This window comes from Suillus plorans, assembly GCF_016647745.1.
Source record: "Suillus plorans strain S12 chromosome Unknown HD556scaffold_4, whole genome shotgun sequence".
NCBI classification, from domain to species: domain Eukaryota; kingdom Fungi; phylum Basidiomycota; class Agaricomycetes; order Boletales; family Suillaceae; genus Suillus; species Suillus plorans.
The window spans coordinates 309,865-334,990 of NW_024537388.1; the positions used below are offsets into that span (position 1 = coordinate 309,865).

The 25,126-nt window shown below is 47.8% G+C and overlaps 11 protein-coding genes and 1 non-coding gene across 12 annotated transcripts; 8 read left to right on the forward strand and 4 right to left on the reverse strand.

The window, feature by feature from the left end:
- Window positions 1–49: 49 nt before the first annotated feature.
- On the reverse strand, window positions 50–1,485 carry HD556DRAFT_1329256 (uncharacterized protein). Its single transcript, XM_041301653.1, has 7 exons — window positions 1,200–1,485; window positions 1,058–1,144; window positions 932–992; window positions 808–875; window positions 703–756; window positions 574–648; window positions 50–522 (listed from the first exon to the last, which is right to left on the reverse strand). The coding sequence occupies exons 1-7, from the start codon at window positions 1,243–1,245 to the stop codon at window positions 119–121; spliced, it is 795 nt and encodes a 264-aa protein (XP_041165984.1). The 5' UTR covers window positions 1,246–1,485; the 3' UTR covers window positions 50–118.
- A 684-nt stretch (window positions 1,486–2,169) lies between these two features.
- On the forward strand, window positions 2,170–4,388 carry HD556DRAFT_1329268 (MFS general substrate transporter). The gene is made up of 8 exons (XM_041301654.1): window positions 2,170–2,407; window positions 2,463–2,561; window positions 2,612–2,836; window positions 2,884–3,334; window positions 3,388–3,713; window positions 3,763–3,804; window positions 3,867–4,158; window positions 4,214–4,388. The coding sequence occupies exons 1-7, from the start codon at window positions 2,319–2,321 to the stop codon at window positions 4,120–4,122; spliced, it is 1,488 nt and encodes a 495-aa protein (XP_041165985.1). The 5' UTR covers window positions 2,170–2,318; the 3' UTR covers window positions 4,123–4,158; window positions 4,214–4,388.
- A 278-nt stretch (window positions 4,389–4,666) lies between these two features.
- Window positions 4,667–5,857, reverse strand: HD556DRAFT_1227056 (t-SNARE; the record flags this gene model as incomplete). Its single annotated transcript, XM_041297129.1, has 7 exons — window positions 4,667–4,808; window positions 4,858–4,943; window positions 4,997–5,116; window positions 5,166–5,242; window positions 5,295–5,403; window positions 5,452–5,685; window positions 5,735–5,857. Coding segments are annotated over 7 exons (891 nt in total), but the record flags the coding sequence as incomplete, so codon positions are not given.
- Window positions 5,858–6,405: 548 nt separating this feature from the next.
- Window positions 6,406–8,169, reverse strand: HD556DRAFT_1226627 (putative argininosuccinate lyase; the record flags this gene model as incomplete). The annotated part of the gene is made up of 8 exons (XM_041297091.1): window positions 6,406–6,651; window positions 6,701–6,781; window positions 6,837–6,980; window positions 7,038–7,122; window positions 7,175–7,521; window positions 7,568–7,819; window positions 7,881–8,055; window positions 8,105–8,169. 8 exons carry the CDS (start codon window positions 8,167–8,169, stop codon window positions 6,406–6,408), a joined length of 1,395 nt encoding a protein of 464 aa, XP_041165987.1.
- Window positions 8,170–8,326: 157 nt separating this feature from the next.
- Window positions 8,327–8,398, forward strand: HD556DRAFT_t22. The gene has a single exon. It is a non-coding gene; the product is annotated as a tRNA-Glu (tRNA).
- Window positions 8,399–9,506: 1,108 nt separating this feature from the next.
- On the forward strand, window positions 9,507–10,433 carry HD556DRAFT_597243 (uncharacterized protein). The gene is made up of 4 exons (XM_041311049.1): window positions 9,507–9,705; window positions 9,759–9,889; window positions 9,944–10,295; window positions 10,362–10,433. The coding sequence occupies exons 2-3, from the start codon at window positions 9,782–9,784 to the stop codon at window positions 10,064–10,066; spliced, it is 231 nt and encodes a 76-aa protein (XP_041165988.1). The 5' UTR covers window positions 9,507–9,705; window positions 9,759–9,781; the 3' UTR covers window positions 10,067–10,295; window positions 10,362–10,433.
- Window positions 10,434–12,212: 1,779 nt separating this feature from the next.
- HD556DRAFT_1329354 (armadillo-type protein) lies at window positions 12,213–16,374 on the forward strand. Its single transcript, XM_041301655.1, has 12 exons — window positions 12,213–12,498; window positions 12,601–12,678; window positions 12,739–13,243; window positions 13,302–13,405; window positions 13,457–13,518; window positions 13,578–14,373; window positions 14,429–14,577; window positions 14,629–14,959; window positions 15,024–15,553; window positions 15,614–15,717; window positions 15,764–15,915; window positions 15,965–16,374. Coding segments are annotated over exons 2-12 (2,928 nt in total). The 5' UTR covers window positions 12,213–12,498; window positions 12,601–12,677; the 3' UTR covers window positions 16,159–16,374.
- A 105-nt stretch (window positions 16,375–16,479) lies between these two features.
- Window positions 16,480–18,536, forward strand: HD556DRAFT_1329360 (uncharacterized protein). Its single transcript, XM_041301656.1, has 7 exons — window positions 16,480–16,633; window positions 16,689–16,772; window positions 16,824–16,884; window positions 16,932–17,023; window positions 17,072–17,125; window positions 17,175–17,249; window positions 17,303–18,536. Exons 1-7 carry the CDS (start codon window positions 16,594–16,596, stop codon window positions 18,370–18,372), a joined length of 1,476 nt encoding a protein of 491 aa, XP_041165990.1. The 5' UTR covers window positions 16,480–16,593; the 3' UTR covers window positions 18,373–18,536.
- Window positions 18,537–19,190, forward strand: HD556DRAFT_1329363 (DASH complex subunit Dad4). The gene is made up of 3 exons (XM_041301657.1): window positions 18,537–18,632; window positions 18,688–18,732; window positions 18,784–19,190. Exons 1-3 carry the CDS (start codon window positions 18,573–18,575, stop codon window positions 18,895–18,897), a joined length of 219 nt encoding a protein of 72 aa, XP_041165991.1. The 5' UTR covers window positions 18,537–18,572; the 3' UTR covers window positions 18,898–19,190.
- Window positions 19,191–20,897, forward strand: HD556DRAFT_1329369 (uncharacterized protein). Its single transcript, XM_041301658.1, has 7 exons — window positions 19,191–19,460; window positions 19,512–19,592; window positions 19,641–19,701; window positions 19,752–19,846; window positions 19,917–19,970; window positions 20,026–20,091; window positions 20,150–20,897. Exons 1-7 carry the CDS (start codon window positions 19,421–19,423, stop codon window positions 20,788–20,790), a joined length of 1,038 nt encoding a protein of 345 aa, XP_041165992.1. The 5' UTR covers window positions 19,191–19,420; the 3' UTR covers window positions 20,791–20,897.
- HD556DRAFT_1329371 (uncharacterized protein) lies at window positions 20,898–22,306 on the reverse strand. Its single transcript, XM_041301659.1, has 3 exons — window positions 21,658–22,306; window positions 21,259–21,601; window positions 20,898–21,204 (listed from the first exon to the last, which is right to left on the reverse strand). Exons 1-3 carry the CDS (start codon window positions 21,811–21,813, stop codon window positions 21,029–21,031), a joined length of 675 nt encoding a protein of 224 aa, XP_041165993.1. The 5' UTR covers window positions 21,814–22,306; the 3' UTR covers window positions 20,898–21,028.
- Window positions 22,307–22,757: 451 nt separating this feature from the next.
- Window positions 22,758–24,720, forward strand: HD556DRAFT_598283 (uncharacterized protein). The gene is made up of 7 exons (XM_041311051.1): window positions 22,758–22,903; window positions 22,953–23,039; window positions 23,096–23,156; window positions 23,206–23,273; window positions 23,329–23,382; window positions 23,430–23,498; window positions 23,551–24,720. Exons 1-7 carry the CDS (start codon window positions 22,849–22,851, stop codon window positions 24,633–24,635), a joined length of 1,479 nt encoding a protein of 492 aa, XP_041165994.1. The 5' UTR covers window positions 22,758–22,848; the 3' UTR covers window positions 24,636–24,720.
- The last annotated feature ends 406 nt before the right edge of the window (window positions 24,721–25,126 follow it).

Below are 25,126 nucleotides of genomic sequence, written 5' to 3' on the forward strand. Positions count from 1 at the left end.
TCTTTAAATAGATCTTGTTAGCTTACTTAGGGTGATAGGGCTTCAATGCGAAGTTTACGGTATCAAATAGATTGATTCGATTACTAGTACGTTAAATCTAAGTGGACTACAATGACAGTTACATGCACCAAGGTGGTAAGGGTTTTGACAATCGTCCCGACCTGCGAGGATTACTTTCAATCTGTACAGAATCAACGAATGATGGCGCAAGAGACACGTGTCGCTGAGGAGACTGTTTACCGAGTGCTCCTGATTGCGGATGTGAATCACGACGTGGCATGGCAGTGACCGTGAGCGGAGATGGAATATTTGCCTCCGGATGTGAGAAGGAGTCGGTGCGAAGGGGTGACATCGAGGCCCGAATGTCGAGAACAGAAAGATGGGGAGAAGCAATCGCCATTTCTGGGTCTACCACGAGAGGAGACCCTGTATCCGTATAGACTTTTTCACGCGAATCAACCGCCACGGGTATCCTCGACTGGCGGTAAACCATGGCAGCAAAGTAGCTAGCATATAAAACAACTACGCAGGCTGTAAGCAATTGTATCCATGAAAGGTTAGCTTGCAACTGACGTATGACAGGAATTATCCAACAGCCCACGAGCATGTAAATATTGATCAACTTGCAGACACCTTGCTGGTCGGTTGCTGAGGTCAAATTAGAACGGCACATAGAATTTGAGGTGTCTGTATCAGACGTACTTTGATCTGGGCATTGTATTTGAGGATTCCAGTAAGTGAAAGCGACAGCAGATCCTGGAAACAAATCATGAAGGGGTGTCACAGAACCGCTTACAGGTACCTCACCTATTTGTCCTATTGCAACTAATAATAGGCGAGCGGCATCTAACCACACTCGAAATTCCAGTAGTAATCTGCAATGCAGTACTTGTCAAGTACTGCTAATGTGGCAAATGTGAAAATTGCGCACAGGAAAGGTAAAATTAAGATCGTTGTCGCGTTGGTCAAGAGGAATACAGCGGTTAACGACCCTGATCAATAAGGGTCTAATTTCAGCAGACATTCAGCACGATGATATTGTGATTGGATTGCTTACGACTGCAGCGGTCAGATATGTCCCAGCGGGCGTAAGCTTGGACTGAAAGAAGTACAGTCCACAGAAGGCTAATGAGAATGATACAGGCTGATCAGACTGGTGATCAGACATTTCCGGAGTGATCGAATGAAGTGACACGAACTGAAAGCTACAGCCCTAACCTTGAAAAATACAGGAAAAAAATCCATGATAAATGTATACAATGACTGTTGTCGTAGCCGTCCGTGCGTTCGATGAAACAATGCAAGATATTAGAAAATGTCAAGTATAGACGAGAACACCTCCAGAGGTGGCTCGAGAGAGGGACGTTGGAAAGCACGGGAACAGGCGAATATCTACATGCATCGCAGAATATAAGAAAGACTGTGAACAAAAAGCTGTGGCTTCCGAAGAAGAATTCGCTTGTGGACGTTCGTGTTAACACACCTCTTTTGTTCGTTGTTCCCTATTTGTACAAGGTGTATCGTTAGTACAAAGTACTTGTCGTAAATTTCCCCAGTTACACAGACTTAATTACCCGAAGACAACTAGGCTGATGATCATGCTATGGGTCAAAGGGAAGAGATAAACTAATGGAAGTAAGTTCGAACTCGAATATTGGATGGGCTGCACCTAGAGAGCTAATTAAATATGAATATGCAAGGTCATCGTCCAACTGCGCCAGCACATCAGCATCAGCATTCTTGTCATCCTTCAATGCGAGCAATATTAATGTTGTATCCTTTGGTGCTTTGAAATAAGCTGCCAGTGCTTCCACTTCGGGTTTCGACATGCAGGACACCGAAGTCATTCTCCCAGGGAAAATTAATCGGGACAATATGCATGATCGATTAAATCCTCAACGTTGCAACCAGCTGGACTCATGTGATCGTTTATACACAACTGCCAGTGCAGTCGATTAGGCTGATTGCGTGGAGATGTGCGCCTGTAATGAATGAGTCGATAAAAAGAAATTTGAAGGCTCTCAGGCTGTTGGTGTACTTACTACTTAATTACTTGAAGACATAACGCAAAGTTTTGGAACAAGTTAAGATCTCTAGCTAGGCTGGTGATGATCATGCTATAGAAGAAACCAAGGTCGCATGGAGCTGATATATGTCCACCCGTTAGAAGAGCAGCATGGAATTTCCCGATCGGAGGGAGCCTAAACTATCAAGCACTTCAAGCTGCACCACATTGGCCGTGGCACTCATTGATTGTTGGTCCTCTCATTCAAATAACCATTACATGCAACGGAATACCGTCCAGTACATTCTATAACATGCCTCTTTCTGTACAGTCGCAGACTCAACGTACTCATTTGCGTCGAGTTCGGCTCGCCTTCGCTTGCGTGTCCATTGCTGCCAATGCGTCTGTCATACTACCCTCGCGTGTCCAGCCTCAGAGCTGATTTATGTCATTACAGACTTTGTGGTGGAAGTGTTTTTACATTTTCCCTCATGTCACCTGCTTTGGTCGATCACTTGAAGTTGACTCAACCTCAACTGACGACCATAGCTTTGGCGTAAGCATATCTCAGCTCATAACTTGAATAATAGCTAATCGGCTTTCCAGCGGGATGATGGGCCAATATCCCTTCGCAGCCATGATAGGCAAGGTTGTCGACAAGTACGGTCCTTGGGCCTGTTCCATCATCGCCAGTTGCTTGTTCTTCACAGGCTTTGGATTATTCGCAAAGGAAATTGCTAACACACCAGATGATATCACTGTACCTTCATCATCCACATTCCATCATCTTACCGTCTACTTCTTTATCGCGGGACTTGGAACTGCCTTCTCGTTAGTTGCTCACTTTCTCAGGAGTTTTGATATTTATCATTGTCTAGATATTTCTCTTCCATATTCGCTGCCTGCAAGAACTTCCCGGATTTCATCGGCATAGCATCTGGAACGAGCATAACCTTGTTCGGCTTATCGCCGATGTTTATATCAATACTGGCTTCGAGGTTCTTTTCCCATCCCGACGAAGGTCTTGATGTCACGCGCTTCTTACAGTTCCTGGCCCTTTTTTGCGGTGCCGTTCATTTATTCGGTGCCTTTACTCTCCATATTATACCTCTCCCTGAAGATCCTCCAAGTGTTGTCTTGGAGGATCCAGAAGAGTCGGTCCACATTGACGAGCAAACAGCTCTTCTCCATGGAAAGCGCGGTCGTACTGCTGGAGTCGAGACTGGCGTTGTCGTTGCTTCCCCCATCAAGGATAGTTCGGTAGTTGACCTTGTCAAAGACCGTTATTTCTGGGCCCTGGCATTTGTATTGTTTGTGATATTAGGTTCTGTGAGTTTGCTCTCTCATATCACTGGATTGATCTGATATTCTGGCTTGGTAAGAGCGAAATGGTGATATCCAACATTGGCACAATAGTACTTTCTCTTGCATCACAAACTTCAAGCACAATCGGAGCTCCATCTACTGATGTGGCAACTGCAACGCAAGTCCGCTTTCTCTCTATTGCCAATACACTCTCTCGTCTGGTTGTCGGACCTTTGGCGGACTTTGTGTCTCCCACCGCCACTGCATCTGGTACCCAAAGTATCTCCCGCAAGCGCCATGTCAGCCGTGTGGCATTTCTCTTCTTCTCGGTACTGGTGCTTACATTTACTTATCTGTGGATGGTACTCGGCGTAAAGTCACCAGTGGACTTGTGGGCTCTTAGGTCAGTGACAACACTTTGAACCTAATCAGCACTCTCATCAGGTTATTAGCATCGGCGCTGGGGTCGCTTACGGTTCAGCTTTCACAATTTTGTATGTTCCATTGGTTCCTTTTTCAGTATGTTCCGGTTGACGCTCTCTGGCTTGTTCTATAGACCGAGTCTGGTGTCGTCTGCGTGGGGTATAGACGACCTCGGACGCAACTTTGGCATTCTAACCTACGCTCCTTTTCTCGGTGCTCCTGCGTTCTCATACTTCTATGCCTTCAATGCCGCAAGCCACTCGAGTGATGGCGCTGTCTGTAAAGGCATTGAGTGCTGGAGTACGACCTTTTTATGGTATACTGCGGTTGCTGTCGTGGCGTGCGGTGTCACTGGATACCTCTGGCGCAGTTGGAGAGACCAAGTGTAGTCCACATTAGTGCATGTAATTGGCAATGTGTATTATGTAGGTGTCTGCGCGATATTTTACATTTGTCTGGTGTCTCAGCTGTCCAGCGCAGGTAGTCAAAATACTCTGGTTACATGGATTGTACGTATAAAGTTGTGTAAAGTAGAGTCGAATTGTTGTTTGTACAACCCTTCGCATGCCGCCTTGTCCCAAATGTGTTGTTTCGGTGCCATAGCATATCACAGCTTCGTGGGTGACCGGTTGACCGGTGACCCTGAAAAGATTCCCGTCGAAATGTAAACTTTGCGTGTCGCATTCGCAGTATAATCCTTGCTGCGCTTAGGTTTAGATTTCAAATTTCATGGTCCGTCTTTCAAAGTGTCTTAATACCAATGTCATTGTGCAAACTATAACAATAGAAACCCAATTGCAATGTCCAGTAGACTGATAGTAGAAAAAATAGATGTAGTAAAGAGCGTGAACAACCAGTGAAGTGATAGGTTATTAAATAAGGTGGTGGAATAAGCATGAGATGGCAAACGCAGACAAGTCATAAACAGAGGTTTTACTTGCCACTACTTTGCTTAACAACGACGACGACGATAATGGCAATGATTGCGATGATGAGAAGTAACAGGAAGAAGCAGATCCATCGCTTTTTACGGGCTGAGCGAGCAGAGTTGACAGCTTTTCCCGTGTGTTGAAGGCTGCAGAAACATTTAGAAACTGTACAACTATTCCAAGGGAAACATTTACCCAGCCTCCGTGTCTTTCTCGACGATTTCTGCTGCTGCCTGAATCGTGTTGATAGTTTCGTCTTGTTGTTCTACCAACATACTCATCTGAAGATTTCGAGAGATTAACAGCCAACTTGACTAAGAACATCAGGACGCACATCGTTGAAAAGCTGAGCAAGTTCTGCAATGGTCTGCTCAATGCGCTTGATGTCCTGGTGTCGCTCCTGCACCTCCCGGTATGCTGCCCTTGATTCGCCATATCGGCTAGAGTTCATCAACTAGTACACAAATGAGATTATGTTGGAAAGAATGAATAAGGCCACTCACAGCTTGGCTGAATATTTGCCCCCCATTCTCGTCATTCACAACGGCCCGAACTTCTTCAGGCGTAGCGTCTGGCTTAACTAAAGGTTGTTGACTATGAGTGACGGACAAAGAATAATGGATTCATCCCACCAATCTTGAACTGTCTCTCCATTCGCTGCTTGTACTTTTGGCGATACTGTTGCTCAACAGTCTGATAGGATTGGATGGCATCAACGAACTTCGACTTGACGAGAGCCGTCTAGGAGACAATTTAGTCACTCCTTTGCTACTGTAAAAAGCGGCACACTTGTTGTTTGCGGATCTGGCCATCACGTCCGCTGCCTCCCTGCCTCTCCAAATCCTTTACACGGCGCTTGAGTGTTGCACTCAGAGCACTGGTATCCTCCACGAGCTCTTCTAGCTGAGAAGCGTTGCGTTGCGCAGCAGCATCATCTGTGTTGTTCAGTGAACGAGAGTGCAACTCGTCAATGCGAGAAACGTTGGCGTTGAAAGTCTTGATAGTGTCTTGAATGGATGAAATCTAATTACAACACATTAGTTGGCTAACCGCAACCACGAAAAGCGTTTACCTCGGCATAAAAATCTGACATGCTGTCGCCTCCCGAAGTCAGGTTTGTTGAGCTATCCCGCACGTCAGCCATTTCGTACGCATGGTCGTCTTGTCTAACATATGGGTTTTGTCTTTGGTAGCCAGGAATACTGTAATCCCGTCAAGTCAGAAGAACCCGTATGAATTTGGACGACAAGCAAACTCACCCGCCCTGTTGCTGGGCCTGTAGTGCAGAATACGTCAACTACGCATTCCTGATGTGAAAAAAGGAGAAACGTACTCTCATTGCCGCCAACCTATCCATGTTATGTCGTCAAGAGAAGGTAGGCGTGTTTTGGAAAAATCAAGGTGAGGTGAATTTAGAGTTGCTTATAATATATAATTGCGTAGATGAACACGTTAAGCTGCGGTCTCCCGATGTTGGATGAGTGCTCGCTGGAGTAAGATGAGTGGTGAAACGAACCGCGAAGAAGCGAGTACAGCCACAAGTCGCAGCCGGATGTAGTTGTATTATAAAAAAAAAGACCACAAATGCAGTACTCTAGGATTGTGCTAGTGGATCAGCTTGGCGCTCTGGCAGACACAGGTTCGACGGTTGTACGGGTCTCAGGGTCCAGTTACAAGGCTCTTATTTTATTATTGAAGTCACGGCGATTGACATCAAAATGACCAAATGTACAGATTTCGGAACTATTTTTGGCCAAGCGCTGCTCGCAGGACTGCGATCTGCCTGTCCAGCGTCTTGCGGCTTGGTCCACCAATAGATGACCTTCTCTCAACGCTAGCTTCGAAGTTGAAGACTTCGACCACATCGTCAGAGAACCTTTCATGTAGACCCTTGTAGTCCTCGACAGACAATTCATTCAACTGGCATTTCCTAGCCTCGGCCAAAGCAACAGCACGGCCAGAAACGTGATGGGTCTCGCGGAAAGGCACCTATTTGGTCGTCAATAAGTAATAACTGTAAGCCCAACAGAATACAAACCCCTTTCCGGACGAGATAATCAGCAAGATCGGTAGCGAGGACATCCATAGTCAGTGCTCGTTCCATCTTTTCGCCATGGACCTGTTTGACCATCATGTCATTGAGTGCCATAGAAATACAGTGGGATCAGACAGACCTCCATAGTCGCTATGACACCCTCCGTGATCTTGAGCGATGCAGAAATGTTGTCGACAGTGTCAAATAGTGGTTCTTTGTCTTCCTGAAGATCCTTATTGTATGTCGACGGTAGACCCTTCAGCGTCATCATGAATCCTGCCATCTAGGAAAGTGGTTGTGCTCGTGAAGATGAATTGCATCACAATACCACATGACGTACATCTCCAAAGATGCGCCCAGATTTTCCTCGCAATAATTCAAGAGAATCTGGGTTCTTCTTCTGGGGCATCATACTCGAGCCAGTGCTACGCGCAAGGTAAAATGACGTCTCAGACTGCCGTCCGTATAAACCCATACCTGTATGCATCGCTGAGAGTGACGAAGCCAAACTCGGCAGTGGAATATATGATCAAATCCTCAGCCAGACGGCTCATGTGAATCATAGTGAGGCTTGACCACATCAAAAATTCGACAATGAAGTCGCGATCGCCGACCCCCCACATGCTATTTTCGGCAAGTGAAGCGAACCCCAGTTCTTTGGCAAGAAATTCACGATCGATTGAGAATGGATTGCCAGCTAGGGCACCGCTTCCCAAAGGTAGAACGGAAATACGCGGGATGAGTTGATAAAGTCGCTCAAGATCGTTGCGGAACGAAAAGGCGTGCGACAACAGGAAGTGTGACCACCGGATAGGTTGTCCTCGCTGCCTCATCGTGAGTGGCCCCCTCGTATGAGAAGCATGCACCTACTTGGAGATGGGTATACCCAGGGAGCAGAATATCTCTCTCCTTGTCTGCACGCTCTACCATGATGCGCACGAGACCTTTGAGACTGGATTGTATGTCATCCACTTCACCGAGAAGCCAAAGGCGCATGTCGGTCGCCACTTGATCATTGCGAGACCGTCCAGTATGAAGTTTTCCGCCGAGTGGGCCAATCAGCTCGCTTAGTCTGCGTTCGTTTGCAGTATGGATGTCCTCATCATCAGGGGCAGGTCGGAACTGTGACGCAAGGTTATCTAATGAAACACAGGATCGAGTGCCTTATGAATGAGGTATGTACTTGACCAGTTGCCCATTCTCGACCGACAGCATCTAAACCTTGAGTCATTTTGACTTCTTCCTCCTCGGTAATAAGACCAACACGTCGAAGAGCTTTTGCATACGCAATTGATCCACGAATATCGGCAGCATGCATCCTCTGATCATACTTGAGGGACTGATTAAACGCATGCATCCTTCGAGACCATCAGAATATCAGTAATTCATCGTGAGTCAGATGCGTACAGAGGATCCGTTTTGCCTGTAAACCTCCCGCCCCATAGTTTTTGTTTTGTGGGTTGATCGGTCATCGTGTGTTGACAGAGAAAAGGGCAACCCACGGTGAAGTCTCTCCTAGACAGACCTTTTATATTGAAGTTAGACAAAAGTTGTTCCTCTCACAGATGCGGCAACTGCTTTAACTCACGATGCTAATTCATATGTGCAATGTCGAGGACTTATGACACATCGGATATGGTGTAACGGTTAACATTGCTGTCTTTCACACAGCGGCCCCGGGTTCGACTCCCGGTATCCGAATTACTTTTTGTAACCTGCTCGTCAACAGCCTGGCCATGTGTATCCCTCACGAGTCTATCCCTTCATCGGGCTATTAGCCATCGTCAACGAAGGATGCTACATTATGGGGATTTACAAATAAAGTTTGCTTTTTCTCTCGTGAGTACTTGCTTCCTCAAGCGCTAGCTAGCCTACAATCAGCCATAGTACTCCTTAGGTCTACTATTTGAACATACATGTCATTGTCTATGTCTTCAATGTATTTGCTATCATATCTTCCGTGTTCCAACTGCACTAGATTTTCTCTATTGCCTGTGTTGTACTTCCCAAGTTCCAACCATGTTGATCAACCCCATGGTTCCTTCATGACCCCAAGACTCTCAGAAGTCCTGATGTACCATTCTCTTCTGAGCACCATGTCATCAAGCACAGCGTGTCTTCAAGGCCACGTGTCTCGCGAGTCCCAGCCTCATTTCGAACTCAAGTACAATATTCCATGTGCACTTATCTCTCATTCCTTCATTAACACTTTGTAACAAGGCAGACCTGAGGAATCTACATAACATTCGACTCTGAGCGGGGATTGGGATGGGGCCCGCAACATGTTCGCTGCGAGCATCCGACCGGGAGCCGGTAGCTTCTGCGGCTGCCTGACTCCAGCCTGAGTAACACATTTACGCCATTCAACAGTGACATGGCCCTATCGCAGTGCCGCCACGTCACTCAAATTTCAGTGGCACAGCCTACAGGCAATGGTGCCGTGATTCCCATCGTTATGCCATACATCATGCACTGCAGCACCGGTCCAGCGCTTCGAAGAGCCATACCTTTCACACCGGTGCCATCGTACACACTTGTTAATCCAGACACCAGAGGAGTACCGGAGCCACGTCTGTGACCTCAGCATACTGTACAAGTACTTGGGGGATAGTATTCGTAAAGTTGGGTTGCTGAACGGGCTCTTAGTAACTGCCCGTGATTTTCGACTGTTTTAGTTGGCTTGTGTGATGTGGCCGATCCGATGCTAGAATACTTGGGTTCATTCACTCTCTTGTTACCACCGGTGGCTCTCAGCAAGCTCCTTTTATCCTTGTGTTATGTAGACCCGGATCGCCAGAGTAAAGTTCGCCGATTCGGACTCCCGCAGTGTGCCTTTTGCCCCTCCATGCCACGTGCTGGCGGCTATTTTGGGAGGCTTAGCAGTTACATGGCTGACGCGTCGTCGAAGCTGTGCGCCTTATAAGATCGACACACACCTTCCACCTCACCTTCCCCTCCTGCCACCACCATCGTTGCGTATTCGAGTATCCCGCCCCCCACTCTTCACAGTATGTTTCCCCTGTGTTGATCTGATCTCGCGCTTATAGTGAATCATTTACAGGTTCTCACTCGCTTGCCACCACCATGCCTGCCAAGAAGCGTTGTCAATTCCAGTCTGAGACTCCTTGCAATTCTGCAGCTCTTCGCATAGTTGGCCAGTGCCCACATTGCAGGGCAGATTTTTGTGGCGCAGTGAGTAGATTGCCCATTAGGTCGTGTGCAATTCACCCATCGCAACCTTTTCAGCATCGCTTACCTGAACATCATAATTGTAACAACCTAGAGGATTGTCGACAGCAAGCTTTCGAGCGCAACAAGGCGAAGCTAGAGAGCGAACGCACTGTGGCTTCCAAGATGGCTACTGCATGATGCCTCTCTACGTGCCGACAATATGTCGCTCCACATTAACATTTCTTTTTTACTGGCCTCTGCATTATCAGCATGTCCCACATCCCGCTACTTTATAATACTTGGTCTTCTATCTATTGCGTCCCATCTATCCATCCCTTCCCACACTGTGACACTTGTGATACCTCGGTCACCTCTCCGCCAGCTATAGGACGCTCGATCTGTTGTGGGTTGTACTGTTTGTAACTTGGTTTGTAATAGAATTCTCACATACACGTATACTTTGACAACGAGATATGTATGTTACATCACTCAGCTGGGCGGGGTTTATGTTGGACTTATTTGCCTAGGTATCTTTGGATTTATCTTTCTTCACATATGTATTTGTCCGGTTTCTGATCATCGTCATGACGCGCCGTTGAATCATTATCCGCCTTTTTCACGTGTCCGATTGGTCGATTCAAAGGAATTAAAGTGGTGGTTCGTCACGGTGCGCTCGGAGAGTAGCTGCCCTGAAACGGCATTGATAACGATAAGTTCAGTGGCCTTCCGCTGGCACTTTTCTGACTGCATTCGAAAAGTAGAGCTCAAAACCCTCAGCTTATCAGCCATTTAGGCTTTGGCCCATCCGCATCACAAATCAAACGACATGTCAAGGTATGATCTAGATCTAAGACAATTTTTTGGTTACCACAACCTGATTTAGGAGTCTGTCGATTGCGTGATATTCGTGCACGATGTTGCCCTACCCACTGTGGTGGGTGAGGGCAAGTCGCAGCATCTGTTACTCCTGCCGCAGAATGCGGCATCGCTTACCTCGGCTAACCAACATGGTACACAGGAGGTCTATAATAGTCTTTCTCAAGTTCAGATGGCAGGCAAGTGGCAACCGTCACGATTGCATCATTGCGCACGGCATTCAAACCCTTTTATGCTCCAGAATCATTCCAGGATAATCCCTTGCTCCATCCGACAGAAGCGTATCAGCTGTGACAAGTTTATCCTGTTCGCCGACCGATTGTCGGACTGAGTGTAGCGTATAATATGGATGTGTCACAGTGTGACAACAAGCCTTCCCTGTCACCCAAGATGCGTCCTCTTTACCTGCCATACTCTGAACTCAATCACCGCGCCTATGCCGTTCAGAATCGCAAATGATCTTACCCTAACCTCGATCGGTCATCGCGGGTTTACCGGGGACTTGACCGCCGGGGCAAGGCATGGCGTAGCTCATTCATGAATGATATCAAGTGACGCTGATACTATTGCAAAGGGGCGCACCGTTAGCTTACAGACCATCTCCGGACCTGATGCAAATCACATATGACGCTTGTTCCTGGGCACTGGAATGGCCTTCAAGTATGTTTAATGAAAGTGAAAGTTTCACTGCAGACCATTTTTAAGGGTGTTGTTGTACCCGACTTCTGGATCACCCTTTACTACTATTACCCGTGCACTATGGCCGTGCAATTTGATGCCCTACTAAGACAGCGCTGCGCTGTGTGTCGTTCCCACACGCTTGTGCCCATAGTTGACCTCAATCGTGACTCATGCAAGCGGCGACCTCGACGACGACGCGTGGGTGGTACATCGTGGAGAGAAGGACTCCTATGCCCATGTTCGTGTATCAGGTCAGTGGGTCATTAAAGCACTATGGCACAACAAATTGAGTAATGTTGGACCTTCGCCAAGAGTACGCGAGTGCACTGTCCTAGGACCTAGTCGTCGGTTTTGGTGTGATAACCCTGGCAAGTCAAGGCACATGGTTTGCGCTATTTACATCGGGGCGTATGACATATATCATTGGCATGTTGAGGTGAGTCTGCAGTTTTGATCTGGCAGTCAGACACATTATCGACTAAATTTGCACGTTACGTATGACGCGAAAAACATGCGTTGGACGCGTGGACGAGGCGAGGACCGGGCTAGTGAACTGAGAGAACAAAATATGAGTAGTAGGCTAGTATATTGAATGAAATGGGGGATGTGTATGCATGTGGATCAACAATTTTGTATATGTATCGGTATTCGGATATCGTGAGGAAGGAAAGTAATCGAATACGGGGGAACACGCATGGAAGTGACGTCAATACGTGCCTTGCTAACTAATATGGACGATGACATCACAAGGAAATTTACAGGTTTGTTGTTCCGATTCTCCGGACTTGCCTAAACTTGATCCCATTTTCCGCGGTGTCAATTCGACTTGTGCAATCTCGCGTCTTCCTCGAGCTCTCTTCCGTCCCGGTCTCTTCTTGTTCTTTTCGGCTTCTCTCCATCTTTCTTGTCCTTTCTTGTAATTCTTCGCGTTCTCTTCCGGTACCCACCCTGACTTTTGGCTGACACCTCAATCCTCCGGGCTACTGCTGCTGCTGCTTAATAGAAAATTCACCGTGAATTTACCTTTTCACCACGGTGCAAACTCTCATCTGCAAGCAGTTCTTCAGTAATGCGTTTGTATTATTTTGTAATGAACTTGTGTGCTAAACTAACCAAGATTGACTTGCTGCATTGTGGCCTTGCGTCATTTCTTAATTCGCTCTTTTACTGGGCAGCCCGTTGTCCTCGTGTCCCCCTCACTTCATTCCCCGCGGTCCTTCCTCAAGGGGTCTTATAGAAAGGCCTATTCCAAAGTCCGTCCCCATCATTTTTCTATTTCCTCAATGTATCTTAAGCCAACATGGGTAATGTAGTGTCTCTTGTCGATATTCAACACAGCAACCCTGCCTCAGAGGAACATGTACCAGTAGAACCTGTTTTGGAGGCTTATCAACGTCCTTCGGCTCCTGCAAGGACAACCATTCCTCTTTCTCGTATACATCTGACTTATCCACAGGTGCTTGGCGCCTTTGCGCTACCACTCATTATTTCCCCTTCTCCGGGTGAGAATTCTCCTGATTCGCCTCCACTATCGCCCACGCTTTCCTTCCATACCGCTCCTTCCACACCTGTTACCTCTCCGCAAGGTGAAGATCCACCACCAGATCCTCCGCCTGTTCCTATCTTTGGTAACTCCAGACCGCCATCACCACCACTCATCAATATTCCATCAATCGCATCTGTTGAAATCGAAACAATACCACCACCCGAGGCCCTTTCATCGCCTGACTTTGCACTAGATTTCACCCTCGATGATGAGGGTTTAAGTACCCTTGAAAAGATATACCTTTTTTCTCGTAGTAGATCAGCGCATCACAGGTAGGCTTTGGGTAGTAGTAGTGCTTATACACTGCTGAGAACAAAGTATCGTGCACAGGGTATTTATTTCACATGCTCTACCAGCATTCCTAGCGCAGGTATCGCCTATAGAAGCTGTCGAGTATGTCCTCCCGCTGCTTCCGAGTTTGTCTGTCGATGAAGGTGTGTTCGCCGTATAGTTCCGGGGTTCTCCGGCTTGAATGATATTTCTAGATGAGGCAGTGAAGGAGGCTCTGTCAGCGGAACTTGTTTCCATCATGTGGTGGTTTTTAACGGTCGGTTTACCTCATTATCAATCTTGACCCTGTGACATTCAATTTCATTGCACATGTAGCATTGTCACTTGGTCGAAGAGCCGGGTGGCCCGTCTAATGCCGATTATTCTCCTCAGCCTCAATCTGACGATCAGGTCACGTTAATCTCAGTCCAGGCGTTCACTCCTATTCTAGCAACGCTCCTCCTGAGTTCAAATGGGGTTGTTAGTGGCTCTGCGAGATCTGCCGTTGTTGAATTGTTGGCAAGAATACATAGGGCTGATGATCTAGGAGACCAGCCCGCTGATGACCTATCTTACGGATTATTCGGGAGACACGAAAGGACCCTGTTCGAAGAAGAGGTCATTCAGCAACTTGTGATAGGCATGGGACGCCTTGAACCAAGTGAAGACGAAACAGATGTGGACGAAGTGTGGTATACACCCGCGGTAGAGGTTCTTCAACCAGATCCTTCTTTACAAGGCAACAGTTCTGTCAATCCGTATTTTCCAAGCACGCATACACCCTTGTCTTCAGCGACGCACAGCTCGGCGACGGCATCGACTCTTTCTAACCTTCCTAGTCCACCGGTTGGTGTACCCCCGCCCTATCCTGAAGCCGTAGTCATTAGAGTGGACACATCACCTATGACTATATTATCTCTTCAGCTAGAGGATACTGGTCAACACAGTCCAATGCAGCCCACTGAGGGATCCTGGGAGCGCGACTCGATGTCCGCTACGACCCACACTGGATCTGCACATTCAGATCCTGGGTTGGACGGGCATGAAGGCGGACAAGACATGGATCTTGGCGAGCAAGCTGCTGTTGGTCGACTCTCAAGCATGAGTCTCATTGCTGCCGTAGTTGCTGGGGGTACGTATGATATCAACTTCATCATATAACTCTGTCGACAATTCTTGTCATGCAGGCACGCCGAGGGTCGATACTCAACGTGCTTTCGTGAGAGAAGTTGAACGAGTCGGAAGAGATCCTATTCACTGGGTCAGAAGAGAGGCGTCATTTGCGTTGGGTGCTCTTGCAAAAGCCGTCCCCGATGAGCTTATCATTGGCTCGCTCGTGAGTACGTTGCACTCAGACTTACTATGTTCTTACTACTGGTTCCCGTAGCTTCCGTTGTTTGAATCTCTACGTGCCGATCCCGCATGGCACGTGAGGCACTCCTCCCTTTTTGCTTTGCCTGCACTTTTGTCACGTTTGCCATCAGGCTTGCGCCGATCAGTTGCTGTCTCTACCATCATTCCTCTGTCGCGAGACGAATCTGCTCCAGTCCGCACTGGGGTCCTGGAGGCTCTAGGGGAAGTCGTATACACCTTCTATGGCGATGACCGCGGACCACCTGATGATCTTTTGCGACTGTTCCTTGGCATCGACAATAACTCCTCACAACGAGAACGTTATGCACACCCTACTCGACGATCGCCATTACAGGTACTGTCTGGTGCGTATTGATGATTCGTCCATCATGTGTGATGATTAACCAAATACTTTTCTTGTTCGTGCAGCGAATGCTCCGGTGTTGATAATTGATGACGACCCGGGTCGTCCGCTTGCGTGTGCATTTAACTTTCCTGCAGTAGCAGTTACCCTTGGCAGAGCGCGATGGGGAGAGCTACGGGGACTATACCTCACACTCGCGCAGGACCGCTCACCTAAAGTCCGGCGGACATTAGCTGCTAGTCTGGGTGAATTAGCCAAGATCGTCGGACCAGACAATGCTCAACGAGATATGATGAGCCTGTGGTGGGATGCAATGCGATCTGATGACGATCATGAGATTAAATTCAAAGCAATTGAGGCTGTCCCTCTCTTCGTTGAGGCTTTGGGCGAAGGAAGGGCGAGGAATGAGGTGATCGCTGGTCTGCTCAATGTATGGGAGGAAGGCTGTTTGCGCAATTGGAGAGCACGTGAAGGCGTCATCAAGATTATCGCTGACCTCGCTGGCGGACCTGAACGACCTGATAACATACGTGCACTGTTAAAAAAAGCGCTTGAAGACGACTTTGGTGCAGTGAGGGAGACTGCTATCTCTGTGGTGCGTGGAGACTTGACAAACAGTGGTTCTGATTAACAAGGACTTCGTCCTGCTCTGAAGATCTGTCGAATAGCACCGCACGACGTCTGGAGAGCTACGCTCAATTTGGTCAACGAAGATATACTTTCGCTAGCTAACTCTCCAATTTTTCGAAGACGAATGACGTAGGTGTATCCTCTACTTCATTCAGCCTTTTACATTGTTCTACAGGTTTGTTGCATGTCAGCAGGCTTTAGTATCCTCAGCAGGTGGGCTATCAATCTTAGTGGATGATGCAAGATGGCACACTCTCGAGCGGTTAAGCAATGATAGCATAGTGGGCGTTCGCATTGGCGTTGCTCGTTTATCTGCGTCGATACTTGGTATGTTTTTGATTTTACACCTTGCACCGCATTTCTCACTCTGCACTAGAAAACGCTTTGCGCGTCACATCCGTAGTGCCCCGGCGAATCTTTGACATGATAGATCATCTGCAGCAGGACTCTTCTGCAGAAGTCCGATCTTATGTTCCTAGTATGGCAGACTTTCAGCAAGGCCGGACAATATTCCCCACCCACTCGGATAGTTTCTTGACCTTTTCCCGCCCACCCCCATTGTCCTCATAGAAGCAAAATCAAGGAGCCCGTCTTCCCAATGGCCGCTGGTCGAGTGTTCGGCTGGATCTCTGTCGCTCTTGACACCTTTCCTCGAAGTCGCCATCGGTGTATAATAACTTTGTTCTGGACTTCCATCTGTCTGACTTCATTTACCTTGTTATTACTCAATCACCCATTTGTATTCTAAAGTTCATCTGTTATAAAAGTCAAACGCATTTTCCTAGATCATGATAGTAAGTATTGTGGGGAAGAGTATTTGTGAATGTTTGAACAGCGGTGCCGCGGGCTTTGTAAATCGGGCATGGGAGCTGATCATGAGTTAACGCAAGACGGCATTCTTACACAAAGCTGGATCTTTGTGAATCAGTTTCCCTTGCTCGTTTCATCTTCCGCCGTGCGGTTTGATCTCGCATATGCCCTCCTAAAATCCTATCGATATCAAAAATGAAGTTCACTATGCTTTTCGCTCGTTATGTTTTGTTCGGTATGCCTTGGTTCTCTCACCTTTGGGCGGTTATCACATATCCTTCGCCTGATAGGTCTTTTCGTCGTCTGTAATGCTATCATATGCAGCGTTGCTGTATGGAATCACAGCCTCGTCCAAGCTACAGGAGGCCAGACTGGTACGTAGTCATTCATATGGGTCATCACATCACTCTAAGCTCCGTCCCCAGTGCAAGTCGATGTCTATCTCATATTCTTGGGTGCTTTTAGCCTTACTTTTATCTTTCCAATGCAAGTGTCTTGTGTCTGTCTTTCCTAGATACTAACATCTCCCCTAGTATTTTCGCCGACTTACTATGTACCGATCCACTCTCTGCGCGAGTGTGGTTCGAGTGCACATGGGTGACGATAATCTGGCTCATGCAATTAGGTGCGCTCCTTCGTGCTTATCGGGATACATGTCTCACTTTTACTTCAGCTGGTGCGGCCGCTGTGACCGCAATTGCGCCGCATATTCAATGCTCCGCCCAAGGTTGAGTCCATCATCTTTTTACTGAGCAATGTGCTAATTACACATCTAGCTACCGAAGTGAATAACAATTCCTGTTTGTCGACCAATGTTCTTGTAGCTTTTACTTGGATTTGTACTATCATATGTATGTGTCCCAGATTTTCTCATCTAACCTTACTAATTAGCTCACTGTACTAGTGCTTCTTTATCTGTCTCTTCTATTCGTGACAGCGGTTACGACACAATGGACCGATCCAGGCGTATGGCATCACAATGTTCGTTATCTCCGCATGGAGTCCACTCGGCAATGTCTGCCTAGTGCCCAGAACTCGCCGATAACTCCTCGTTTCGTCAAAGGTCGCGGAACATCGGAAGTCCATAAACCTCGCTCGCTTCGCCCAGTTGCTCCGAATCCGGTCTATGGATATCGTGCTGGACTTGGTCCTGAGTACGAGATCGAACATTATCGCCCACATGAGACACAACATAAGCCCGTGGATTCCGCCTTGTCACTGCGTGAAACGATGCCTGCTCACTCTGTATCATATCCTTCCCCTGCTCGCGTTTACTCGCAAAGAATTCGTGGTTTGATTCCTCCAGAGATGGATCTTCCACCGTTACCTTCTCGACTTCATACGGCCATCACCTATTCAAAGTCGGTCCAATCATCAATATCGGTGCATGAGGCGCGAGCATCGTCCCCATCTCCATCACACCCATCTTCGTCGCCGTTTGACTGGCCGCGAGCAAACTCTACGGAACAACCTTTCAGGACAAAGAGGAAACCACCACCCAGCACCTCGCACTCGGTCCAGTCATCAATATCGGCACAGGAGGCGCAAGCATCGTCCCCATCCCCATCACCCCCATTTTCGTCACCGTTTGACCGGCCGCGAGCAAATGCTATGGAACAACCTTTCAGGACAAAGAGGAAACCACCGCCCAGCACCTCGCACTCGGCCCAATCATCAGTACCGACGCAGGAGGCGCGAACATCGCCCTCTCCATCGCCCCCATCTTCATCACCATTTGATTGGCCACGAGTGAATGTGATGGAGCAACCAATTAAGACAAAGAGAAAACCGCCACCCAGCGCTTTCGAGTTTCCGAAACGAAGCGCTCAGGCTCCGTCGGAGCTCTTTTCTGATGCTCCTCCTGATTCATTGACACATCCCCGCACTAGACGGCCTTCTGGTCCTCGCGTGCGGCCACCATCAGCTGACGAGACACAGCACCCTAATCCTCATTTGGCTCGCCCCGCGTATTGATATATGTATATGTATATACGATGGGAGCTGACAGCGAACTTTGAAGTTGAGTTAGAAAGTCGAGTATATCTATATGATGCTTGCTAGAACACGATAGAACACTTGAGTTTTGTGAGCTGTAAAGGGTTGATCCAGAGAGGAAATTGAATATTGTTTGTCCCGTCTGTCATCATCACAAGTTTACAACACACTAGTAAATCATGGAGAATCCTCACGCCGAACGACAAGCAGTGTTACTAGAGCGTATTCTCAAGAACGCTGTGAGTCCTATCTATATCCGATATTAATCGACCATGCTCATATCAGTACTAACAGTCAGCGTGCACGGAGATGATCCTCGAGCTGAATCACTGTGTGGAGGTGTGTCTTGTTGCGACTCAAATGCCCAGTGTCATCAAGAGTCAATTGCAGGAAATACTTCGGGCCAATGCTTCTGTAAAGATTGCAGCAGATTTGACGACGAAATACCGCAAAAATGTTCAGTATAATCTAGCAGCGACAACTTTGCACTCAGAGGCTCCATAACCATCCAAGTTGTGGAGGTCCGTTTACACTCACACCGGGTTATAAAACGTCTTCGATTCCCATTAAATAGTGTCCAAGAGTACGATATCGAGTCGGTGATCGTGTCGCCCACGGGAGCTTCAAGATAGTTTGTACTCACATTCTACCAATCACTTAATTGCGCAGCTATCCGGAGTTACTAGTAAGCTAAGCCTACTGCCTGCTACAGATGGGCGTCCCTGTTACTGTAATTTCCTTATTTGGACAATGCACATTTAGCTTATTGTTGTGTGCGTTCCTATTGTTTTTACAATGTGAAGCCTTGCCACGTTGACAATGGTCGATATTTAATGGGATCCTTCGTGGACCGATCCCTTTGTCTCTGGTGGACCAAACCGTATTTGCTCCTAGAGAGGTATCACTCATAGTTCTGTTAATCCCCGCTTGGCTTCGTTTTTCACCTTTCACAGTTTTGCAACAGTGCACGACTTTCCCTACCGTCACTCTTTCTTTCACGACCAACAGCACCATTAGAGCCAACGAAATGCAGAATTCCTTCATCATCATCCGAGCCATATTTTTCAGTAAGTATACGATATCAGTAAATGTGATTCAGCCAGATAACATCGACGCAGCCCTCATCCTTTATTTCAATTTGCTAGCAACTATATTTGCAGGGTGGAACATCATGTCCTCTACTTCTTCTGGGATGCCAGGTGTGTTGCTTAGTATGACGGTGATGATCTCGACTGACATGTCTGTAGCGCCTGGTGCAGCGGCATTCCTTGTCGTAAACGCTGCCCTCATATTCGCTCTTACAATCCTGTATGCATCGTGTTGTTGACCTTACATAACCCCCTGACTTTTCTCATTAGAGCATATTCGGCGGAGGTTATATGCCCGAAAGCGAGGCCTTCCCATGTTAGATTTGAGTGTGGCTGGACTGTACTGATGGGCGTGCTTCAGCTAGGTAAGCTATCGCTGGCAATAACATCTGAGATCTATGCCTCCTCTAACCACACTATCATTGGAATTTGAAGCTGCCAGCATTTATGTCACGACCGCTCGTTCCCCAGCGTTTTGTCAATCGCAATGTAAATATGGTTGATCAGTGGTTTGTTGCGTAACTGACTTCCTTTGTTCTTTTAGCCACGTGGACTATCTGCGCCTCTGCAGCACTACTTACGCCGATCAGCTGGTTAGCTACGTCCATCAGTATGTCATCATTAATCATAACTCATGGCTAGCATTAGTACTGATGATGTGACAATAGTGCTTGTGTATTGTGTTACGTTATGCGTAATGGCAGCAACTCATGTCCATTTCTTGCCTGCCCTTTGGAAAATGCCTGTGAACGCGGTTCCTTGGTTCAACCTCGCTGATTCGATACCTATCTCTCTTCCCTCACGCCCATTGTCGGAAATCTCATCGTCCACTTGGGCTGAAAGCGGCAGTTCTTGCAGCATCTCCAAATACATTGTGGACACTTGGGAAAGGCTTCATAGAGTCGAAGGACGTGTCGTCGAACCCTCGAAGCCTATCCTGTTTTCCCGCAATTGTCCGTCCATCGATTCTACTCGACCGGCGTGGGCGAAGCAACTTGAACTTCAGACTCGGCGTGGTGTGGACCAACCTTTTTTGACACAACGCTTATCGCCGTCTAGCAGCTCTCCAAAGGTACCCCTGCCACCTCCAAAAGCTTGTGCCAGACAGGTGTCAGGTTCGAATGACTCCAAGTATTCTGGGACTTTTGTGGATTTGCAGCTGGGTAAAAATACATCCTGCTCAACTTTGACGCCACCGACACCCACCATTTTTCCGAAGAGGATTGCAGATCCTGATCTGCCCATCCCACGACCACGATTGTCTGAGTGGATACCCGCGAGCGTGGCCAATTTTCACGCCGTACTCTGATGACCCCTTTTTGATCACCATCCTTGCACTTAAATCACTTTCTTGTCCCAATCAACATATCCAATTGTATCCCGTACTATATTTAGCTTTCATTCGGACTTTGGGTATCACCACCAATGCTGTATTAAATATATCCACCATCGTAATGCAGTTGTAAAATTTTGAATACCTCAGTCTGGACTAGTGACTTTCCAAGGATAGGTGACAGAAAGCATGTGTTATGAGATCAGCTTTCGGCTCAAAACTCGGCTCCTTCGGATCCGCCCGTCTCCAACCAGGCCACCCGGCCCCGCAACTTGCGATTCTCCTCGCGAGCCTTTGCAAGTGCAATTGTGGTGCCCTCAAGCTGCCTCTTTGTCACTTGGAGTTCCTCTGCAGTTTCTTCCCCTAGTTCCGCAGCTCCTACGGCAATGCCTGTTGGAAGGGTCGTGAGACGAGACGAGAGAAATGGGTCTAACTTAAAATTACCTCCAACAAGCTTTACTAATCGCCACAAACGAAGAATGATCAGCAGACCAGCCAATTCGCGTTGGCGTCCCTTGAGGACAAATTCGAGTATGAAAGTCGTGATGATAATTGCGGCATCAAACAGATGCAAAGTCGAATGCGGAACATCTGAGAATGGGTTGTAGAAGCGGACTCCAAAGGTCCAGAGGGCAACTGGTATTTCAATAAGAAAGAGCGTGGTTATGGCAAGGGATATAGTGGCCAGAATTTCGAGCCATGCAGGGCCCTCATCTAGCGGGGTGCATGAATCGGACAAAACGGTGAATCCGAGATCAGCGAGGACACAAGTAGCATCAATCACAATCTACAGCAGTGCTGCACGTCAACAAGAAGCGACAATATTTGACAGCGGCTGCTCACCAATGTAATAATGAATGTATGGAAGCGCCGGGACTCTAAAACGCACGAAATGTTCTCGCGCCAGACGTCTAAAGTCCCTTTGGGCGGCTCTATGGGCGCACCATCTTCGCCATACGGGACCGTGAGGAGAGGCTGTTGTTCTCCTGGACCGGACATGATGGTTTGGAGTCAATTGTGCCTCGCACCGCTAAGCGTTTTCTACTTTGCCTGTTACGGAAGTTCGTCCTTATTACAGCTGTTTGCAGAACGCTGAGCCGAAAAGAATATAAATATCGGCAAGAAAATATTCAACTTCCGACGGCCAATCAATCACGGAACAGAACGTTTCAAAGTCTACAGCAGCTTGAGCTTGTTAGACATCAAGGATCCAATGATCCGTCGTTACACTGGGCATCAGTGAACGGTCAATATTTCAATGCGATACATTGGAAAGACGTATCAAGAGACTGGCAAGGTCCGGTTTGTGCAGATGGACCCTGCATCCTCGACAACCCTGATGCAAAAGTTAACGTTGAAAGACTGATCTGTATTCATAGAGTTCTACGTTGACCATGGGGGTGTTGTCGCAGCACGAGAAGCTTGGGAGAGGATATATGCTATTACTAGTATCAATAATAATATATGTCCCTGAGGCCTGAGCTCAACAGAGTTTACCTAATAATTCTACATATCCTATCGGACATTGAAATTCAAACACCGTTGTTGTACATAAGTTATTAATAATACACTGCTTTGAGGCCTGGGAATATTGTGCCCCACTACGGCGCCCTACCTCGCACTTACTCAAAAAGGTACCACACCCCCTACGAATTCACTACTTCAGCGACCGCTAATCATGAGGCAGTGTCTCTAGGACCGACCGTCACTTGGCAGGGTGCGCTGAAGACTCGAGGCTGGCACTGCATACCACCTAGGCGACTAAATTTATCATGTTACTTCCCAGGAACACACTAGTTACTGCGGTAATAAATAACACACCGTGACACAGTCCTTGACTAAAAATGCAGCTGCGCACAGGCAGGGCTTATCCCATCCCTCAGGGTGTCCGTCTGGTACTGACACAGTCTGTGACTGCGCCGAATTAATTTTGTTTCATCGTGACCACGTTTTGCTATTTTCTTTCTTCTTTCCTATATTACATTCAACTTCTTCATCTTTCGATTTCGCTGACTACGTCAGTCCCCCCTTTTAATGGCTTCAAATACTTCCTGGAACACGTTTCGGCAATTTCGTCTCATTGTTCTCGGTGAGTTTGACATGTGGGATATGGCTGATTCCGATTGACCCCTTCGAAGCTTTTGCCTCGATTATTTCCTTGACATGGTCCATCATCATAGCCGTGTACATGGCCAACAATTGGTCAGGCTACAATTCCGGCGAGCGTAAGTAGCATCACCACCTTTCACAATGACCTGTACCGAAACCGTCCGAATCGCAGGCGGATTTCTGTTCGGTCTCGTTGTTCTTGATTTCGTTGCTTCGATTTTGTTGTATCTCATGTGAGTATTATCACTCCACTCCTATCTGTAGTATGCTCACGGTGCGCAGGATCGTCGTGCAATATCATTTTTGGCCAGACGCCGCGCGAACGGCAGTACTTTTGGGTCTTGACGTCGGTTCGTGTTGATCGTGCTGTGCGTACACCAATGGAACTCACGTCGCTTTTTCTAGCCGGTGCCGTAGTCTTCATGATTCTTAGCCCAAAATTTCCGTGTAACGCTTTCGGTTAGTTTTCTTGACTGCGTGAGCGATTCGTAGACTGACTGAACAAGGCTCTACTGCAAAATGTCATGTTATGACAATGACGGTCCTCGTAGGATCTTGGGCCATTTCCGCACTGAGTAGGTGCTTGTTTACACCATCCTTTTTTGCACGTAATGATAGCGATGACAGTACTTCTGTATGCCATTTGCCTGCCCTTCGTGATTTCTATCCCTCGTCCACGCAGCCCAACTCAAACTGACGATTCGGAGAATCAACCTGATGTTTTGGAGGTCACGGAAGATCTGCACATGTCTCATGCGTCGTCTGCGTCTCAAGCGTGGCTCTTCAAAAAGCAGGAGATGTCTCCTGAGGTCCCTGCGTCGGAGCTTCCGTTACCCCAGCACATCCCTGCTGACTACCAGCTTCCCAGCAATGCTGTGTCACCGTCGTCGTTGCACATGCCACCACAAGAAACACGTGATGATCGCATCGAATTGGAGATGCTAAATACTGCTTCAGTCTATTCTGACGCATCTCCTCGATATAGCACTGTGAGAACTATCCGTGCTCCAGACATTGCCGACAGAAGCCTGAATTCATCTGGCTCATCTTCCCCGCGACAATACCCACCTCACTTGGATCCTCTCCAGTCATCCGTTTTGCCGAACCCCTTCGTCGGCGAGGCTTTGGATGCCAATCGTGATTCAGTGGCCAGCAGCCTCTATGAATCCACTTGTGAATTTCCCACAGTCCCCGTACCACTCGCTGAGGCACCTCATCGAACCCTGAGTGTGATCACGGGAAGTTCGGCCTCAGTGTATTCCCAAGGAACTATGTTTGCCCGTGCCAGAACTACATCCCCCGCCAGTGCAACTACTCGTCTGATTGCATCGCCGTCGATGTCGCGCTCCCCTGTTCACATGTCTGTACATTCCATGATGGCTAGCGTTCACGATCATGCGGAGTATCAGGCTGCAAGAGGTGATTACGACACTCCCAGCCATGGCTTTTTGGATCCCCCGCTGACTGCTCTTCCCACACCACAACTCTCTACAGGACCACATGAACCCACGTTTGAACTTCACCTTTCCGATGTCCCCAGAAGAGATTCTCAGGACGAATCATTGGATTTTCCTCGGGACGTAGTGCAAGATCAACATCCCCCACTAGTGCGGCCCAGCTTGCAACATCTTCGCAATGATTCTACAAACTCTAATATCGATCTGGACGGGTGGAGGAGGCTCGTGCTTAGCGCTGCTGGGCGAGAACAATGATGATCTTAGATTTGGACTTTCACTTATAGTAATCTACATTGGCATTTAATGGTCTGCCAATATGACCTGGACTTGTGCTTGAGGCCCATGTACTTAGTACCCGTAGTACCCGTAGCTGCCTTATGAGGATGACGTACGTCGACTTAGACCTGTCAATAGTTTACTACTTATGCTTGTCGATCTCCTTGAACTCGTACATAACACTCCAGCTTCAGCACACCAAACCATTTCTACTGTTGCATATGTCGCTCTCGCTTGTCTGGCCATTACTTGGGTTCAGCCCATTGATCACTGCTCGTTCGAGTTTGAGCGCAATTCAGTCTCGCTCACTCTTAGGCTCTGTCATTTGTCAACAACGTTTACTTTCCGCACGTGCGCATGTGCCTCGGACGTGGGTATTGAATCGACGAGGCGCTGTACGCAAAGGGCAGCTCCTCCTGCCCAGCTTGCTGACAGCTGCAGGGACAGCAGGGATTGCACTTGGCCTAGCA